Raw genomic sequence first — 21068 nt, forward strand, 5'->3', positions numbered from 1 at the left:
AACAGAACCCCCAGCCGGGCACCCGTCCGGAGCCCGGCGCGAGAAAGCACCGCCCCCCCGCCTCCCGGCGGCGACCTCGCCCCGCCCCCGCCCCGCCCCGCCCCCTGCGCGCTCCCCACGGGCGGGAGGGGCGCCCTCCCAGCCAGTCCGCGCCCAGCAGGGCCCGCCTTCCGCGCGGCTTTCAAAGGCCGCCTAGGAACCAATGAGCGGTTAGAGGCCGAGCCAGGGCGCCCGGGGGCGGAGCAAGAAACAGGAAGAGGCTCCGATTGGCTCCAAGGAGACGCCTCGCCCCGCCTCCCGGGAGGACGCGCCAATGAGCTGAGCGCGGGGGCAGGGGCGGCACGGGGCTCGGGCCGAGGCGCGGGCGCGGCCGGGCGGAGGCGGCGGCCGGTCCGGACGTGGGGCGGCCCGCGATGAAGCCGGTGAGCGGGGCCGGGGTCGGAGGGACGGCGCCCCGGGGTGGGCGCGGCCCCGAGGGGGACAGGCCAGGCCCGGTAACCGCCCGGGGCGGGGCGGGGCGGGGAGGCGGCTCCCGGGGCCGCGGGCGCGCCGGCCGCCGGGAGGGGCCGCCGGGAGGGCGAGGGCCGGCGCCGGGGCCCGTTGCGGGCCGTGGGCTGTCGCGCGCCGCGTCTCCGAGGCCTCGCGGCGGCCCTGCCGGGGAGCGCCGGGCCCCGTCTGCGGAGGGCGCGGAGGCACGGGGAGCCCGTGTCCCCGCGCGTCTGCCGGCCTGGGGGGCGAGCAGCAGCCCCCGGGCCGGGGCAGCGGGGACGTCCGGCCCTGCAGGGCTTGTAGACAAGCTCCGGAGTGCGCAACGCTGCCTTAAAGAGGGAGGGGGAGGGGGGAGGAAGGGCGGGGGGAGGGAGGGGGAGGACGGGGGGGGAGGAAGGGAGGGAGAGGGAGGGAGGAGGGAGGGAGGGGGAGGAGGGAGGGAGGGGGAGGAGGGAGGGGGAGGAGGGAGGGAGGGGGAGGAGGGAGGGAGGGAGGAGGGAGGGAGGGAGGGGGAGGAGGAAGGGAAGGGGAGGAGGAAGGGAGGGCCTGAGGAGCTGAGGCCTCACCGGACTCACATCACCTACCACCAGGGTCGACAGGCCGTTGAAGGACCTCCATTTGCTGTTGTTGCTGTTGTTTTAATTTTTATGGAATACAGTTGCTTTACAGCTATATGTATACGTATATCTGCTCCTTTTTGGATTTCCTTCCCATGTAGGTCACCACAGAGCATTGAGTAGAGGTCCCTGTGCTCTACAGCAGGTTCTCATTAGGTATCTATTTTATACGTAGTATCAGTAGTGTATAGGTGTCAATCCCAATCTCCCAATGCATCCCACCCCCTTCTTTCCCCCCTTGGTGTCCATACATGTGTTCTCTACATCTGTGTCTCTCTTTTTGCTTTGCAAATAGGTTCATCTGTACCACTTTTCTAGATTCCACATATATGCGTTAGTATACGAAGGGCCTCCATTTGAGTTGAGGGGACAATAATAATACAGATAGATCCAGAGCAACTCAAATCCGTGGCCCAAGTTAGCTCTGTAAGGTGATCTTGTAGTAGCCAACAAGACCATTATAGAATATAGCTTCAGAGCTAGAAGAGACCTCAGGCGGTTACACTTGCTAATCCCCATGTTTCCACGTGGAGGGACAGCAGCTGTCCTTCACTCTTGACCTCTTTCTACGTTTGTCCTCAGAAGGAGAAGAGTGAGTGATCTGATCCCTGAGTTTGGGAGGAGCTGAGCGCGAGTAGCTCAACCCTTCCTTCCCTTCTTTTTGCAGAGAGTCCTTTTTGGGGTTCTCTCTGCCACGGGGGAGCCCTGGATTGTCTCTCACTTCCTGTGCCTGAGTGGCCAAGTCCAATTCTGGAGTGAAGAATTGACAGGTCCACCTGACCTTAGCTTTAAAGCCACATCCTCCATCTAACCCTCAGTAATAAAACTGATATATTGATCTCCACTTGCCTCTCCAGTGTCTCATCCCTCCGTTGGCTCCAACTAGGGAGTAGAGGAAAGGTGTGTTTTTTATTAGTCCTGTAACACAACGTATCTTCCATGTAGAAATGCTTCCCACGTGATTGAGTTTCAACTCCTTAGATCAGCACACAAAGTCCATCTCAATCTCTTTAGTCCAGTGATTCACAAAGGCAGGGACGGGTTATTCCACCTGTGCTCCGCAGCCCCCCAACCAAATTACTAGGCTCTGTGGAGGTTATTTATTGAGAAATGGGGTAGAGAAAACTACATCTTTACCTCCCTCTCCTCTGCTCTGATGTCACAGTTCCTGAATACAGTGAGCCCTCCGTTCCCACAGATGCGGAGGACCAACGGTCCCATCGTTTTGTGTAAGGGGCTTGAGAATTGGGGATTTGGGAACCCACAGTGGGATGGGGTCAGAGGGTTCTTGGAACCAACCAGTCCCCCGGCGAATACCGAGGGACCGTACTGTATACGAGCCTTTCTCTTTTTGGCTTAATTGCCTTAACTTCTCTGTCTGCCTAAAAACCTTCTGCTCTTCCGTCAGAACCCAACTAATGGATCTCTCCTCTCTGAAGCTTTCTCCAGCTCCCTACGCAGTCAGTCACTCCCTCTCTGGTCCAAAGGGCATAGTTTATGCTTCCATTTTAGCACTTCTAACTTTCTTGAATCTGTGTACACATTGTCTCTCCAACTGTACTGGAGGCAGGCTGTTTATTTCATGGATCTTTACATCTCCAGAGCTTGGCAAATGAAAGTGTCCAAGAAATGTTTGTGAGTGAATGAATAAATCTCACTTTACAGTTTTGGAAAACAGATCCAATAGAAACTGACATGGCTTGTCCAAGTTTATACAGTAAGTGGCAGAGCCTAGACCAGAGGAAGGGTTTCTTGGTTCCCAATCCAACACTCTTTCCACTCCGCGGGGCTGTAATGAGAAATAGGATGGTAAACAGCAGTAGTTTTTTGGGTGTTGTTTTTGGCCGCTCAGCTGGGCGTGTGGGATCTTAGTTCCCTGGGGGTGGGGGGAGTCCCTGCCACAGTGTGTTACTGATATTGCTGATCTCTCTGATGTTCTGGGTTGGATACATTGCAGATATGCATCAGTTTGCGTTTAAGAAAGGATCAGCTATCCTAAACCTGTATGTAAATATTCTTTACAGTTATTTAACAACCGATTTCTCTTGAAGCCTAGTTCCACGCAGGCAAGTGAGTTTGACTCATCAGACGAAGAGCCTGTTGAAGATGAACAGACTCCCGTTCAGATATCGTGGTAGGTTGGCATTTCTGATCCATGTTTGATGTGCACATCATAATCCTTCTAGAATTTAGTCTACATATTTAAAATGATGCTCTTCTACTGATTATATACTTCTAATCTTTATTTTCTCTGATAGAGTAAGGGGTTTTTTGGGGGGGGGAGAGGTAGGTCCTTCCTTATATTTTGAGAAACCCATAGTCGAAAGAAGTTGAGATAAGATTAGAATGATCTCCCATTTAGTACCAAAACCTTCTTTTTATGTTATAACAAAAGAATAGTGTACCAAACATAGCATTGGGATATCCTATGGTTTTTGTTTTTTTGTTTTGTTTTGTTTTTTGAAGAATATTTAATAGCATAGGTAGATGTTTATGACAAAATATTAATGTTACAAACACATGGTACAAATTATATATAGTAATGATTCCAATTTTGTAATATCCATATTTATCAAACTTTGTTATAGATGCATATTATTCTTTTTTTATATATATATATATATTTTAAGAACTTTTACTGAGATGCAGTTAACATACCTACAAACTACATGTATTTAGAGTGTACAGTCTGGTATCCCAATCTCCCAGTTCATTCCTCCCAACCCTCCCCGCTTTCCCCACTTGGTGTCCATATGTTTGTTCTCTGCATCTGGGTCTCTATTTCTGCCTTGCAAACCGGTTGATTTGTACCATTTTTCTGTATTCTGCATATATGTGTTAATATACGATATTTGTTTTTCTCTTTCTGACTCACTTCACTCTGTATGACAGTCTCTAGGTCCATCCATGTCTCTACAAATGTCCCAGTTTCATTGCTTTTTACAGCTGAGTAATATTCCATTGTATGTATGTACCACATCTTTTTTATCCATTCATCTGTTGATGGACATTTAGGTTGCTTCTGTGTCCTGGCTATTGTAAATAGTGCTGCAGTGAACATTGGGGTGCATGTGTCTTTTTGAATTATGGTGTTCCGTGGGTATATGCCCAGCGGTAGGATTGCTGGGTCATATGGTAACTCTATTTTTAGTTTTGCAAGGAACCTCCATACCGTTCTCCATAGTGGCTGTATCAATTGACATTCCCACCAGCAGTGCAAGAGCATTCCCTTTTCTCCACACCGTCTCCAGCATTTACTCTTTGTAGATTTTCTGATGATGCCCATTCTAACCAGTGTAAGGTGATACCTCACTGAAGTTTTGATGTGCATTTCTCTAATAATGAGTGATGTTGAGCAGCTTTTCATGTGCCTCTTGGCCATCCGTATGTCTTTGGAGAAATGCCTATTTAGGTCTTCAGCCCATTTTTTGGTTGGGTTGTTTGTTTTTTTGATATTGAGCTAGATGAACTGTTTATATATTTTGGAGATTAATCCTTTGTCTGTTGATACGTTTGCATATATTTTCTCCCATTCTGAGGGTTGTCTTTTCATCTTGCTTATAGTTTCCTTTGCTGTGCAGAAGCTTTGAAGTTTCATTAGGTCCCACTTATTTATTTTGGTTTTTATTTCCATTACTTTAGGGGGTGGATCAAAAAAGATCTTGCTGTTATTTACGTCAAAGAGTGTTCTTCCTATGTTTTCCTCTAGGAGTTTTATAGTGCCTGGCCTTACATTTAGGTCTTTAATCCATTTTGAGTTTATTTTTGTGTATGGTGTTAGGAAGTGTTCTAATTTCATTCTTTTATGTGTAGCTGTCCAGTTTTCCCAGCACCACTTATTGAAGAGGATGCCTTTTCTCCATTGTATATCCTTGCCTGCTTTGTCAAAGATTAGTTGACCATAGTTTATCTCTGGGCTTTCTATCCAGTTCCATTGATCTAAATTTCTGTTTTTGTGCCAGTACCATACTGTCTTGATCACTGTGGCCTTGTAGTATAGCCTGAAGTCAGAAAGCCTGATTCCCCCAACTCCATCTTTCCTTCTCAAGATTGCTTTGGCTATTCGGGGCCTTTTGCATTTCCATACAAATCATAAAATTTCTTGTTCTAGTTCTGTGAAAAATGCCATTGGTAATTTGATCGGGATTGCATTGTATCTGTAAATTGCTTTCGGTAGTATAGTCATTTTCACAATGTTGATTCTTCCAATCCAAGAACATGGTATGTCCCTCCATCTGTTTGTGTCGTCTTTGATTTCTTTCATTAGTGTCTTATAGTTTTCTGGGTACAGGTCTTTTACCTCTTTGGTTAGGTTTATTCCTAGGTATTTGATTCTTTTTGTTGCAGTGGTGAATAGGATTGTTTCCTTAATTTCTCTTTCTGATCTCTCATTGTTAGTGCATAGAAATGCAAGAGATTTCTGTGTGTTAATTGTGTATCCTGCAACTTTACCAAATTCACTGATTAGCTCAAGTAGTTTTCTGGTGACATCTTTAGGATTTTCTATGTATAATATCATGTCATCTGCGAACAGTGACAGTTTTACTTCTTCTTTCCCAATTTGGATTCCTTTTATTTCTTTTTCTCCTCTGATTGCTGTGGCAAGGACTTCCAAAACCATGTTGAATAGTAGTGGCGAGAGGGGACATCCTTGTCTTGTTCCTGATCTTAGAGGGAATGCTTTCAGTTTTTCACCATTGAGAATGATGTTTGCTGTGGGTTTGTCGTATGTGGCCTTTATTATGTTGAGGTAGGTTCCCTCTGTGCCCACCTTCTGGAGAGTTTTTATCATAAATGGGTGTTGAATTTTGTCAAAAGCTTTTTCTGCATCTATTGAGATGATCATTGTGATTTTTATCCTTCAGTTTGTTAATATGGTGTATCACATTGATTGATTTGCATATATTGAAGAATCCTTGCATTCCAGGGATAAACCCCACTTGATCATGGTGTATGATCCTTTTAATGTGTTGTTGGATTGTGTTGGCTAGTATTTTGTTGAGGATTTTTGCATCTAAATTCATCAGTGATACTGGTCTGTCATTTTCTTTTTTTTGTAGTATCTTTGTCTGGTTTTGGTATCAGGGTGATGGTGGCCACATAGAATGAGTTTGGGAATGTTCCTTCCTCTGCAATTTTTTGGAAGAGCTTGAGAAGGATGGGTGTTAGCTGTTCTCTAAATGTTTGATAAAATTCACCTGTGAATCCATCTAGTCCTGGACTTTTGTTTGTTGGGAGATTTTTTTTTTTTTTTTTTGGCACACGGGCTTAGTTGCTCCGCAGCATGTGGGATCTTCCTGGAGCTGGGATCGAACCCGTGACCTCTGCATTGGCAGGCAGATTCTTAACCGCTGCGCCACCTAGGAAGCCCTGTTGGGAGATTTTTAATCACACTTTCAATTTCATTACTTGTGATTGGTCTGTTCATATTTTGTATTCCTTCCTGATTCAGTCTTGGAAGGTTAAACCTTTCTAAGAATCTGTCCATTTCATCCAGGTTGTCCATTTTATTGGCATATAGTTGCTTGTAGTAATCTCTTATGGTGCTTTTCATTTCTGTGGTGTCCATTGTAACTTCTCCTGTTTCATTTCTAATTTTATTGATTTGAGTCCTCTCCCTCTTTTTCTTGATTAGTCTTGCTAGAGGTTTATCGATTTTATTTATCTTCTCAAAGAACCAGCTTTTAGTTTTATCGATTTTTGCTCTTGTTTTCTTTGTTTCTATTTCATTTATTCCTGCTCTGATCTTTATGATTTCTCTCCGTCTACTAACTTTGGGTTTTGTTTGCTCTTCTTTTTCTAGTTTCTTGAGGTGTAAGGTTAGATTGTTTATTTGGGATTTTTCTTGTTTCTTGAGGTAGGATTGTATTGCTATAAACTTCCCTCTTAGAACTGCCTTTGCTGCATCCCATAAGTTTTGGATCGTTGTGTTTTCATTGTCATTTGTCTCAGGGTATTTTCTGATTTCCTCTTTGATTTCTTCAGTGATCTCTTGGTTATTTGGTAGCGTATTGTTTAGCCTCCATGTGTTTGTGGTTTTTACAGTTTTTTTCCAGTAATTGATTTCTAATCTCATAGCATTGTGGTCGGAAAAGATGCTTGATACGATTTCAATTTTCTTGAATTTACCAAGGCTTGATTTATGACCCAAAATGTGATCTATCCTGGAGAATGTTCCATGTGCACTTGAAAAGAACGTGTAATCTGCTGTTTTTGGATGTAATGTCCTATAGCTATCTATTAAATCAAGCTGATTTATCATGTCATTTAAAGCTTGTGTTTCCTTATTAATTTTCCATGTGGATGATCTGTCCACTGGTGTAAGTGGGGTGTTAAAGTCCCCCACTATGACTGTGTTCCTGTTGATTTCCTCTTTCATAGTTGTTAGCATTTGCCTTATGTATTGAGGTGCTCCTATATTGGGTGCATATATATTTATAACTGTTTTCTCTTCTTCTTGGATTGATCCCTCGATCTTTATGTAGTGTCCTTTCTTGTCTCTTGCAACATTTTTTATTTTAAAGTCTATTTTATCTGATGTGAGTATCACTACTCCTATGTTATCATTTATTCAGATCCTAGAACTATTTACCATAATAACGCATCTCTTGGGAATTCCCTGGCAGTCCAGTGGTTAGGACTCGGCGCTTTCACTGCTGAGGGTGTGGGTTCAGTCCCTGGTTGGGGAACTGAGGTATCCGAAAAGCCACGCAGCATGGACAAAAAAAAAAATATATATATATATATATACACACATATATATATATGTATATATATATAGGTTTGGCCAAAAAGTTCATTCAGGTTTTTCCGTAACATCTTTTGGAAAAACCCAACGAACCTTCTGGCCAACCCATGAAGTAAAAAATAATGCATCTATCAACAGACCTTGTTTAAGATAAAAGCCACATTACTATAGATACAATAATAAAAATAAATGTTTTTATAAAATCAGCTTCTCAATTTTGGCAGTGACTTACAGTTATACCAGATTCTGTACCACTCACAATCAAATGCTTTCTCTTATCCCTGTAAATGTAATAATCTCTCTCTTTAGAGAAAAAGTTTGTCCCTATAGTTCTTTTTTCTGCCATCAAATAGCAATTATCTTTCACTTTCCCTTCTAAACCCTCTTTAAACTCAGAAACTCATCTAATGTTCAGAGTCGGGTGGTGTGTTACGTGACGCCCTGTTTTCCTCTAATCTCATCCTCTGTTTTGCAGAGAAGGTGAGCCTCTGCCTGCTTTGTCCTGCAAACTGGGAGTTGAATTTCTTGAAGTTATTTCATTTTAACCAAAATCCATTACAACAAAGACTAGGTAGCCTGTGGATTTTATTCTATGAAATTGTATCTGTTTGAAGAAGTCCTATACAGAAATCTGAAAATAATAATGTAGAATGAATGCTGGAGATGAACTTGTCAGATGGTCATTTTCCAGCTTATCTCCTAAGGTTACTAATACAGAATATCTCAGGTAACATGCCACAGGGTAACTTAAGCACACTTTATACTAGCTGTAGGCAATCTGGGCATTACTATCTGTAAGGTAGTATAAATTAGCTTGCCACTTTTAAGACTTAAATTGCAACAAAGCAAACGATCGGTTCCTATTTTAAAACTCCTAGTCTTTCTGAGCCTTTGTGACCAACACTGATATTTAACTATGAATTTTTGTTTTGTGTAAAACTTTAAAACCCCTTCGTTCAGTGGCAAGCGCACATGTTTGTATAAATGTCCTTCTATAACTTTAAATTGAACTAAACTTGATAAAGTTTTATTCCTTTCAGGCTACCCCTGTCACGAGTGAATTGTTCTCAGTTTCTTGGTTTATGTGCTCTTCCAGGTAGGTGACGCTATTGATATATTAGAAGTAATTTTTTTGTTGGCTAACACATCATTCTCTGTACTGAGCAGTAAGAGAATTTCACGGACTTTCAGCATAGGAACTCAGTCCTGGAAACCCCCTTGGTGGGCTGTAGATAAAGGAACAATAGACCTACACTTCAGCCCTTCCAAATCTACATTCACAGCTCTACATTTCTGATTTACCTATCTTAATAAAATGTAGCACAGGGGTACAGTGTGAGGCCAAGGACTACAGCCAGGTACCTGTTACAGAAAGGACACAGAATAAAGAATCCTTGGATTAAGAGTTCCTTCAGCTGGGATCTACAAGTCCCTGGAATTATATTTCTAAGAATAAAAGAAATTTAAATTCCCATTCAAAATGGAAGCATATAAATGATCATGTGTAATGACTTTCTACAGCAGCTATATATGTGTTTAAATATACTTGTCATTTATGACCAAAAACTGACTCTCTCACTTGCCTTGTAACTACTTACAGGTTGTAAATTTAAAGATGTTAGAAGAAATATCCAAAAAGATACAGGTAGGTGTAATATGGCAGACCATCTTAAGAGGCTTTTAAAAAATAAGACTGAAAATCTCTTTGTTGAAAAGAACAAACTGTAGTCGCTTCTGAATTTTCAAAGAAAAAAAGTTCGGTATTTCATAAAGTTTCAAGCTATAGACTTATTCTAATATGTGAAGAGGTCTTTGTGAAGGGCAGAGAGGACTCATCATTTACTAAACATAAGTGTTGCTTTTCACTGATTGTTGTAGTTCTATACATGGAAACTGCATTTGACTGAGAAGGTATAGTTGGAGGGGAAAGTATGTAAATAGAAAGCTGGCATTGCCCGGCCCAGATCTTCGAACATACTGTTCTTTGCAGACTTGACTGTAATACTGGAAATTAAGCCTGAGCTGGGAATCCAGAGGTAGTATTGAAATTGTCCGTCCCACATAGAAAAGTTACAGAACCAGGATCTGGGTGGAAAAGATGGAATAGGGTCTGATCTCCACATGTCCAAGGATATTCTTACCTCAAGTCTAATAACCCTACAAATATCCTGATAATCTATCCCAATTTGGAACTTATATATTGTATGATACTAACAAATTTAGATTTTCAAAATATTTTATTCTGGTTGGCCTAATAGCCTAATAGCCCTATCAATGTCCTTATAAGAAACCAAAATAAAAATGTATATATTGTTTGATTCTGACCACTATAGATTTTATAAATCTTAAATTTCTGTCTTAGTTACCCTAGAATATCAATTTCCTAATATACCTTCTTTAATTTACCTACCAAAAAGACTTAAAAGACTAATAGACTAGTTGACCCTTGCAGTATTTGTAGAGATTTTCTGCTCTAGAGAGACCCACCATGGTAGGAAATTTCCATTTGGAGAACATTTAAGTCATGAGCAAAATAGCATTTAAATCATTGGTTCAAGAACCAGTCTTGCGGATGTAATATGTCTGACTTATACTGGTGTTTAATAAAAGTGAATAAATAGGTTGGAAGACAAAAAAAAAAAAAAAAAAAAACAATCTTGCAGGACTTCCTAAGTGGCGCAGTGGTTAAGAATCCACCTGCCAATTCAGGGGACACGGGTTTGATCCTCGCTCCGGGAAGATCCTACATGCCTTAGAGCAACTAAGCCCGTGTGCCACAACTACTGAGCCTGCACTTTAGAGCCCGTGAGCCACAACTATTGAGCCTGTGTGCCGCAACTGCTGAAGCCCGAGCACCTAGAGCCTGTGCTCCACAAACAGGGAAGCCACCGCAGTGAGGAGACCAGGCACCACAATGAAGAGTAGCCCCTGATCACCGCAACAAGAGAAAGCCTGTGTGCAGCATCGAAGACCCAACACAGCCAATAAATTAATTAATTTCTTTAAAAAAAGAAGAGGAAGAACCAATCTTGCACATTTTGGAAAGCCCTATTCATTTAGTCTCTCCCATAAGAGGAGTTTCCAGTTTTTTACCAAACCTTTTTTCCTTCCAACAAAGTCTTGAATCTAATATACAAAACATATGACAGTGTCTGAAGGGGGGGACCTAGACTCTCCTGGCAGCACTTCCTGTGTCTGTCCTCACAGTCCCTTGTAGGAAAGTTGAAATCTACTATATAATAGAAATTATTCAATACGTACAAGAGGCACGTAGGAAATTACGTACTCTCTTAAAAATGGTTAAGTATGTCAACCACAAAGTAAACTCTCTTCAAAGTACAGAAGCATAATCTTGTTATATCTAGGGCAGTGCCGTCCAACGGGGACATGTTGGGAGCCCCAAAGAGAAGCCATATGTGCACTTTGACCTTTTCTAGGGGCTGCATAAAAGAAGTAAAAACAGGCAAAATTAATTTTAATAACATACTTGATTTAACCTCGTATAGGCTAAATAGTATTTCAGTGGGGTTTAAGTATAAAACAAATTATTCATGAGATAGGAATTTTTTGGTACTTGGTTTTTGAAATCAGATATGTATCTTACGTTTACAATACATCCCAATTTGGACTAGCCATATTTCAAGTACAGATTTAGAATTTCATGATAAAAAGTACTTTGTACTTAAATAGCTAGATGTCCTAGGATTAAGTGGGTGGGGAGAGAAAGCGGGGCATCGGATGAGCCAGAATTATTCATTGTGTGCCAAGTGCTCTGCAGTGAGTGTTGCCGTGAGGAAGCAGCAGTGAGTAGAACGGCCCGTAGTGCTCTCACTTGGTTCATAGCATTGTACTGAAATCCGCTAAGTCACATGATTTTCATACAGTTAATGCTTTATTTCCTAGAAACCTAGTCCATAAAATTAAATACATGATGGTATGGTACAGTACAAATATAAGTGAGAATACAAGAGCTCTGGTACCATGACTATGCTGGAGATTTTATATACAATGCTTAGGGGAAAACAAAATAGCAGTCTTGAACAAAGCAAACACAGTTGATTTGGTGAGAGGAAAATGGGGAAAAATGTGCTATCATTCCTTCCTATTTTGAAATATTAGGTACTTTAAAATTTACTTTAAAGCAGTATTTATTGTAAGAAAAAAAATTTTTTTTTCATAACAGCAATATAATGTCTTAAAATCCAGTAAAAAGCATTTGACTTATAAAATCAGGTTTCATTTTAATAACCTTTTGGTTCAGATGTTTCTAATTCCTATTTTGTGCTTAGTGACTTGGTTTTTACCCTAGTTTGAAGACAGATCAGTGTTGATTTAGATTATCAATAAGCGCTTCAGAGGTTATCATTTGTTATTGGTTTGCTCGGCTTAAGGAAGTTAACTCCATATTTTCCCTCCAGACTGTATTTAAATTTGTAATGTTTTGTCCATGTGTGTCCTTGTGTATCTTGGTCTATTGACAGAAGAACTAAAGAGCTATGGTATACAAGACATATTTGTTTTCTGCACCAGAGGGGAACTGTCAAAATATAGAGTTCCAAACCTTTTGGACCTCTACCATCAGTATGGAATTATCACTCATCATCATCCAATTCCAGATGGAGGGACTCCTGACATAGCCAGCTGCTGTGAGATAATGGAGGAGCTTGAAATCTGCCTTAAAAATAACCGAAAAACCTTAATACAGTACGTTCTCCTTTTCTCCATATATTACATGAGAAATGTCTCAGTCAAAACGAGGTCTCAAATTATTGCATCCTTACGCAGTTATTACCTACCTTGTAGTTTGTTGCAAGGATTAAAAGGACATAATACCTGAAAAGTAGCACTAGCACAGTGCCTGGCACAGAGCAAGCATTCACAATAAGGACAACAAACGAGGAGATGAAGTTTTTAGAATAGGGTAACAGGCTTTGTGTCTTTCCTTTTGCCTTAGACCTTTACTCATAATTTTGGCACCCTCTCCTTCCCAAAAAGGTGGGGGCAGCGTTCTTGTTATTTAACAACACCTCGCCTGTTGCTCGGCCTTTCAGTTCATTGCTTAGTTTCTTCCAGCTGCAAGAGAGTCAGTTTTTTAAAACTCAGCAGCAAAGGAATCACCCCAAGCAGTGAGCCGCCCTGAAGGCAGGGCCTGAGAATCATATTTGATGATGTACATCTGCTGCCTGCGTGCAGGGGAGACTCACTGCTGGTCCGTGGCCAAAAGTCAGCTGCTGGTGTGAAAGCTTAGCGCAGAGGAAAATGGGTTAAGGGGGTAAAATGAGGAGAAAGGAAAAAAGTAGCTTGGAGACGGGAAGAAGAAAGAGACAATCAGCAGCAGGCAGTAGCTCGGAAAGACTGGAAGTGGTGCTGTGGAGGGTAAGAGTAGTTAGGCCAGAAGCGAGACCCGCGCGGCCACGGGGAGACGTCTGCAGGCTTATTCCAACATGTGAAGTGCTGAGGGAACTTACCACTTGCTAAACATAGTTCTTTATGCTCATTGGGGTTTTCTGTTTGTTTTTTTATATCCTGATCTGCTTAATCCTCTCTGGAGCAAGATGGAGCATTAAAGACCATGATACCTCAGAAGCTCTAAGGTCGTTGCTTTGAGCTAGAAAGTATACAGACTGTACCAGATAGCTGAGGAGCCTCAGGGCACCTGGGAACCGGGCTAGCCCAGCCAGCTCCTCTCTCCTTGGACCAAGAGCCCCGGGGCTTCATGCCAATAGCTCAGGTGCTGAAAGCAAACCAACCAGTACAGGGGTTTTGGGGGACGTACTTCTGTCTGTGATCAAACTAAACTCTAGTATAGAGAACTATTGCCTGCAACGTAGGGGAGAAAGAACTAGAAGCCATCCTATATCCTATAGTTTCCAAACTTTCTCTATAGATAAACATCATCCCTCATCTAGTACTAATTGTAGAAGCAAAATTTTAGAATAAATAGAGTTGCTTATGCTAAATTTTCTGATAAATATAATGAAATAGCATTAGGTGGTTAGATGGAGCTAGTGAACACTACTTTACAATTTTGGGACCCATTTTTCAAACCAATTCTGAGATTTTTTTTCCAAATAAATCTTTGAAAGCATCCCCTACTGAAAGATTACGAGAGGTCAAACTAGCTCAGTTTAGAGAAGCTTCACAAATTCTCAGCTAGCAGGTTCTAGCAAACCAGATGCTCTGATTTTGAACACAAGCAGGGTGGAGAGGTGGATGGGCGATCTCGCATGTGTCGAGTGCTTCAGGCTCCCGTGAAATAAAGCATCTGATGACTGGAAGTTTTTATTGTCCTAGAGCTTTCAAAGATGTCCTACGGTGACTAATGTTTGTTTGGACAAAGTTTTCTATCCATTCTCCCATCTTTGAGTGCCCACGTTGCTGGACAGCTCTAGAGTTTATCCCTCGGAAACAAGGCCTGGTACATTTTTTTCCCTCTTCTGTTGTCTACCAGTGCTGTCGCACTGGTTCTCCCTGGACATTTTTGTTCCTCTATAAAATCAGTGACACTGCCTAACTATTGTGTTATCCCATTTCCTAGGGCTGCTGTAACAAAGTACTGCATACTGGGTAGCTTAAAGACCAGAAATTTATTCTCGCCTAGTTCTGGAGGCTAGAAATCCAAAATCAAGGTGTGAGCAGGGCTGTCCTCCTCCTGAACCCCTGGGTAGAGCCCTTCCTCACTTCTTCCTGGCTTCTGGTGGTGCCGGCAGTCCTTGGCATTCTTTGGCTTATGGCTGCATCACTCCACTCTCTGCCTCTGTAGTCACATAACTGTCCCCGTGTGTCTGTGTTCTTATATGGTGTTTCCTCTTAGAAGGACACCGGCCGTGTTGGATTAGGGCCCACCCTAATGACCTCCCCTGAACTTGTTTATATTAGCAAACACCCTATCTTCAAACAAGGTCATGTGCACAGTAGCAGGGATTGGGGGGCGGGCAGCCAGTTCCACCCATAACACCTGCTGTCTGTGAAACATCGGGAATACAAAACACACACTCTGAGACACAGTCCCCACCCTCAGGGAACCCACAGCCAACGACACTATCACATAAGTGTAATAAGACTCAAACAGGTGTATTAGGGTGGCCGTGGTTTCTGTAGGGTTACAGAGGCATTTCAGAAATGAAATTTGACCTAGGTTTTGAAGGATGAGTAGGAATCAGAGGAGGAAAGATAAAGGGAGTAAGAGATGTAAAGCAGTACATCTTACTTAATCTCGCAGAAAGCCACCAAAATGTTCTGCCTCTCTCTACCTTTATAGTAGGGCCTCATCTCTGAAACAGGCCTACAGCTGGGACACTTTGTAGAAAGCAGGTCCATCAATTATCCAGGGGTCAGTACCTGTTTGGCCCGCTGTCTCACATCCTGTCACAAAATACGTACCTGCAGCTCCATCTACAAATACACCACAGTAACTGGTGTTGATGACCGGTTGTCAGCACTGGATTAGGGTCAATACCCCCTCTGAGAAAGGAAGAACCTGATACACTTCTTTAGGATCTTTGAAACTGATCAAAGTGAATGGCTTTAAGAATTAATCCTCATTTTTCTAGAAAATCCAGTTATACAGAACTGCTCATTTCATCACAGTGCTACATAATAGCAGCTAACATGCATTTACTTCTTACTCTGTGCCAAGCTCTGTGGCAAGCTTTACGAATGTTACCTCATTCAGTCCTCACTGTGACGTAGGTACTGTTGCTGGCCCCATCTTACAGGTGAAAAGGCTGAGGCCCAGAGAGGTTATATAACTTAGGTTCCACACATCTAATAAACGACAGATTCAGCGTTCAGCCCCAGGCAGTGGGGCTCCAGAGCCCAGACTCTAACCTCTAGGGTACACTGCCTCTGTCCTCTTTTTAGATGAATGAAGAATTATGATAGAGACCTGTCCCATAACCACTAAGGTTTTTAGAGAAAAATAAGTGGCAGTTGGTGAAAGTAGTCTGATTTCTATAAATTTAGTGACATGTTCTACTCCACAGGCGATTGAAGAGGTCAAGAAAAAGGCCCTGCCTTTCTTGTCCCTTAGAGGTGTCCAGAATACCTCCCAACAAATAAATAAACGCACTTTGCTCTTAATTCAGAATATTTATTAATCTCTGGGTACAAGGCACTGTGCTAGGCATTAGAGTAGAAACAGAAGGCAGAAGGAGCAAGTCTCTAGTTGTAATTGTTGGGATGGGATGAACATGTACAAACTTCAAAACTGTACTTCCCTTTCAGCTGTTATGGAGGACTTGGGAGATCTTGCCTTGGTAAGAAATATGTTTCTCTTATTCAGTATTTATTTTTAGGTCAAAGTAGGAAAACCTGTGTTTCTGGGCCATATGCTCACTTTGTATGAAAATGAGACAAAACAATATATGTCTGCTAAGACACAAAGGATTATTCAAGGCCCTAAATTTCGTGTTTCCTAGAAAGTGTGGGTGGGAGTCAGAGGTATTTTCAGCATTGTTTTGGAGGGTTCTGCAAAACATAGTTTGTAGGTCTTAGCACCTGCATTCTTGTGTTTTGTTTTGTTTTCTAATGTTCTCCCTTTGCAGGTATTAAGATACTGGCAGTAACTTCTAAACAATATCCGTGGGTAACATAAGCATGAAAACCAAAGTTATATATATTAACTTTTTATAAATGTATTAGGGAAAAAAAAAAACAGCTAATGAAATACCACAGTGGGAGTAACAGTTATTCCTTTTAGTGTTGCACAGTATCAAAACTACAAACTTGTGTTTCAAAGACACTATCAAAATGAAAAGACAACCCACAGAATGGGAAAAAAATATTTGCAAACCATGTATCTGATAAGGGACTTACCAAGACTATATAAAGAACTCTTACAACTCAATAGTGAAAAGACAAACAACCCAATTAAAAAATGGGCAAGGGATCTGAATAGACATTTCTCCAAACAAAATATGCAAATGACCAATAAGCACATGGAAAAATGCTCAACACCTTAGTCCTCAGAGAAATGCAAATCAAAACCACAGTGAGATACCACCTAACACCCATTAGGATGGCTATTTCCAAGAAGTAGAAAACAAGCGTTGGCAAGGATGTAGAGAAATTGGAACCTTAATACACTGCTGGTGGGAATGAAAACTGGTGCAGCTGCTTCGGAAAATAGCCAGGCAGTACTTCCTCAAACAGTTACACATGGAGTTACCCTACGACCCAGAAATTTCACTCCTAGGTATATACCCAAAAGGAATGAAAACACATCCAGACAGAACTTGTACATGAACATTTACAGCCATCTTACGCATAACAGCCAAAAAATGCCTAAATGTCCATCAGCCAACAAATGGATAAACAAACTATAGCCACACAATGGGATGTTATTCACCTGCAGAAAGGAATGAAGTGCTGAAACATGCCACAATGTGTGTGAATCTTGAACACATTAAGTGAGGGAAGCCAGTCGCAAGAGACCACATACGATTCCGTTTATATGAAATGTCTAGAACAGGCAAGTCCATAAAGACAGAAAGTAGATTGGCGGTTGCTTAGGGGAGGGGTGATGGGTGATAGAGGGTGATAACAGAAGGGTGCAGGGTTTCTTTCTGAGGTGATGAAAGTGTTCTAAAGCTGTGGGGATAGCTGCACTTACCTGTGGGTACACTAAAATCCACTGAATTGTACACTTTAAATGAATACATTGTATGGGATAGGAATTATAATAACTCAGTAAAGCTGTGAAAAAAATGAAGCCAGTGTTAAATTTTAATTCAGCCACAGTCATTTAAAGTCATAATTTGTCAAAAACACATACTAAAAGGCCTGTGTTTTCATTCATTTCGAACAGTTCCACCAAACTCAGTTTTCTGCACTCACGGATGTCTGAATTAAGTATATCATTAATTTATAATAGACTGTAATACATATTACATGTATCATACAGCTTTTCTCTCATGTTCCGTTAGTAGCCGCTTGTCTCCTCCTATACCTGTCTGACACAGTGTCGCCGCAGCAAGCCATCGACAGCCTGAGGGACCTGCGAGGGTCCGGAGCGATACAGACCATAAAGGTGGGGAGGGTGGCCACGCTGGTGAGGCCGTAGTCGGGGCAGACCGCCGCAGTGTGGCACGCCACCCAAAGGGCAGTGGAAATCCAAAGCAGTCTGTTATTCATGTATCACTTGTTTATATTTTTTTCACCTGTTTATATTTTGATTTTTAAAAAATTTACATTTAAATATAACCTGGATGTCTGAAAAAGTTCAGTTTTTCAAACAAAATAATGAAAAAATTTGAACTTTCCAGTTTACACTTCCAAGATCCACTACTCTTCAGTCTTTGCCCATTCATTTCTGGGAATGGATCCTCTCACCTGAAAAAATGAGGCAGTTACTCTAAACTTGGTAGTTTCCTCGGTATATTTTTGACCAAAAAGATCTCATGAAGATCCTATTACTGTATCACCAAAATATTTAAGAAAGATAGATGAATGACTATAATAGAAAAAAGTATAGAACCATGCTAATTATCCTTTGCTGTGGATAACCAAAGTGACATCTTTCACATTTACTTTCTCTTTAACACCAAAAACACTGCAGTAGCAATGCCCCAAGGATAGTATTGGTTTATAAATCTGTAACGCTAACCTGCCTTCCTTTCCCAAGTACCTGGTCTGAGCTTTAGGACTAAGTCAGAGGAGCAGGTTCTGAAAACAGAGAGGCTCCCTTTACTGTTAAAATCAAATGATGCTTCAAATTCAAGATGTTCCCAAGTGTCTCTTTGACACAAATGTATGTATATATGTACGTGTGTGCACGTTTTACATCTTTAATCGTAGACTTAGGGTTAGCCTAATTTATCACCTCAGCATTCTGGGGCAAACGTGCTTTTTCCATCTCTGTGCTGATGTAAGTTAGCAGTGTGCAGCTTCAGCGTCTGAACAGTAACACAAAATGACATCATTGGCGGAGTAAGAATATCATCTGAGCAGCTATTAAAACTCCAGATACATTATTTGAGTTTTATGTTGCTTACCTGTTAGGGTTAGTGATTTTATTTTAATGTTCTCTACTATGAAAATTGTTCCAGATGGACTCTCTCTTCACAAAAAGCAGAACACTAAGGCTTCTGTAAATTAGGAAATCGATTTTCTTGACTTCACCTCTGTTAATTGCTTGCAAAAAGTGCCCCCCCCCCCCCCGTACTTACTCCCCAGGGGAAAATGCATTAGCAAAAAGAATACCTTCATGTTATTTTTAATCTTATTTGCTCCTGCCAGTAAAGGGAGAAAGGATTTTACGGATTTATAAAACACTCCTCTGTATTTCATGCTACCTCCTAATTTTTAGAGATTTTTAAAGCAAGTTTTTCACACTATATGTAGCTTTATTGACAGATAAAACTTCCCCGAGATGTACTGATAAATACCTCCTTACCCAAAAGGATGTAGAATTATTCTTATCAAGTGTTTTTTTGATTCCCGATTCTGACTAGTATCATGACTGGTAATTAGCTTTCTACAGTGTATTTCAATATGTCTTTATTTTTTCAGCAATATAATTATCTTCATGAGTTCCGGGACAAACTAGCTGCACACCTGTCATCAAGAGATTCACTATCAAGATCTGTATCCAGGTGAAAGAATTTCAAATAGCGTATATATATGACCACGTCTGAAATTTGAGTTCTCCAACATTTGTATTGAAATGAGACTACTCTTGTTATCAAATTGAATGTAATGGATGTAAATGTACATGTGCAGACATTCCTAAAGCTTTTATTGACAAATTTCATCGTGTCTTTTTCATCTCTTATAGGAGACAGAAAATCTGCTATACGATTTTCCTTTTAAAAATGCACTAGCTGCTCTGATGTATTTCACCTGCAGGTGATGCTGAACAAAGCATATGGAAAAATGTATTTATTTTTTCCCACACTCTCGCCTCGTATTATTGGTAACTACTGGGTAGCAGATGACCTAGTAACACATGTGAAAATGGGTTTGAGTATCCCTGCTCCAGTCACTTCACTCTGCTCCTCTGAAAACTCCTCCCGTTGTTTTCTCTGCCCCGTGTGTCATCCTGCCGCCTCCCTCCCGAACACCCTCGGCGGGTGTCTCCCCCGAGATGAGGAGTTCATCGGTGCAGACAGCTGCTCTGTTTTCACCGCTTTCATTCTTCCCCCGAGGAGCTACAAGGAATGAATTTAATCCCTCTTTCACGTGTATTTTATGAAGCACTTCTCTGCGGATTACCTCTGCAGTTCTCTCACTCCTTCACGTCGCTCTATGCTACTGAACATGTGTTTTTGCCTTTAAGTTCCACGTTGAGCTACCAAAAGCAGTCATTTGTAGACAAGGTTCATACAGAGTCAAAGTTACTTGTTTTGAGAGACGTCCGTGGTTTCAGTGCCGCAGAGTCCCATGGCTCTCCTGGCTGCTGGTAGAAACAAAGGTGACCAGCCCTCAGAGGCACCTCCACTTAAGGCAGAGCAAATTTCACCGCATCAACCCTTAATTTCTAAATAATCACATAATTACCAAAAGTCTTACTCTGTCTCATTCTTCTTGCTCTGATGAACTACTTTAATTTATCAGAGAATACTTTAAAACAATTACTAGTGCTGTTTGGGAACTTCAGACCAGAGAGCCAGCATTTATATTAATAAAATCAATGTTTTAATACTTTTATATACACAATGCCTCTAGAACTTAAGGTTTTATAAGACTGTAAGGAACGTGGGAGAATCACGTATCCCTAGGGATTTCTTACCCACCATAATAAATGCCAAAAGTTACAGCTAGAAAGTTGGGGTTTTGTTTTGTTTTGGCGGGGGCGGGGAGGCTGTTTGTTTTAAATTACAGGCTTCAGTAATAGAATGTCCTTCCTCATGATTTTGGTACTATAACCAAATACAATTTAAAAATCACAATATTTCATTAAACTTTAAACAGTCATTGAAATCGACATTACCAAATCTTATATTAGCTTTCTCCCAATATATAGTTTACTCGTGAATACTTAAGAAAATGGAAAAAAAATGTTGGCATGGACTAATCAAATCCTTTAATAATCAACTGAATTTTCAAAGTGCATGCATCTCTTAACTTCCATTGCAAGTGCTAGTTAAGCAAGCCTTCCACATTTAAAACGCTTAACTATTTTAACACTAGGTATAAGGGAAAACATCCATTATTCCATAACAAAGAAACATGGGACATCACTACTCAAATATAATTACTCAATTAAGTTTAAA

General features: G+C 41.4%; 1 protein-coding gene across 5 annotated transcripts; it reads left to right on the forward strand.

Moving 5' to 3' along the window:
* Positions 1-322: 322 nt before the first annotated feature.
* On the forward strand, positions 323-19749 carry CDKN3 (cyclin dependent kinase inhibitor 3). 5 transcript variants are annotated; one of them, XM_057723983.1, is made up of 10 exons: positions 323-422; positions 3158-3240; positions 8895-8950; positions 9455-9499; positions 12336-12353; positions 12471-12558; positions 16081-16112; positions 17781-17884; positions 19366-19448; positions 19631-19749. In XM_057723983.1, exons 1-10 carry the CDS (start codon positions 414-416, stop codon positions 19674-19676), a joined length of 564 nt encoding a protein of 187 aa, XP_057579966.1. In that variant the 5' UTR covers positions 323-413; the 3' UTR covers positions 19677-19749. The 5 variants fall into 5 exon arrangements, with proteins under 5 accessions (XP_057579966.1, XP_057579964.1, XP_057579967.1 ...); XM_057723981.1 differs by having other exon boundaries at positions 12336-12558; XM_057723984.1 differs by lacking the exon at positions 12336-12353.
* Positions 19750-21068: the final 1319 nt, after the last annotated feature.

The sequence above is a fragment of the Hippopotamus amphibius genome, chromosome 2 (genome assembly GCF_030028045.1).
Source record: "Hippopotamus amphibius kiboko isolate mHipAmp2 chromosome 2, mHipAmp2.hap2, whole genome shotgun sequence".
In the NCBI taxonomy this organism is placed as follows: domain Eukaryota; kingdom Metazoa; phylum Chordata; class Mammalia; order Artiodactyla; family Hippopotamidae; genus Hippopotamus; species Hippopotamus amphibius.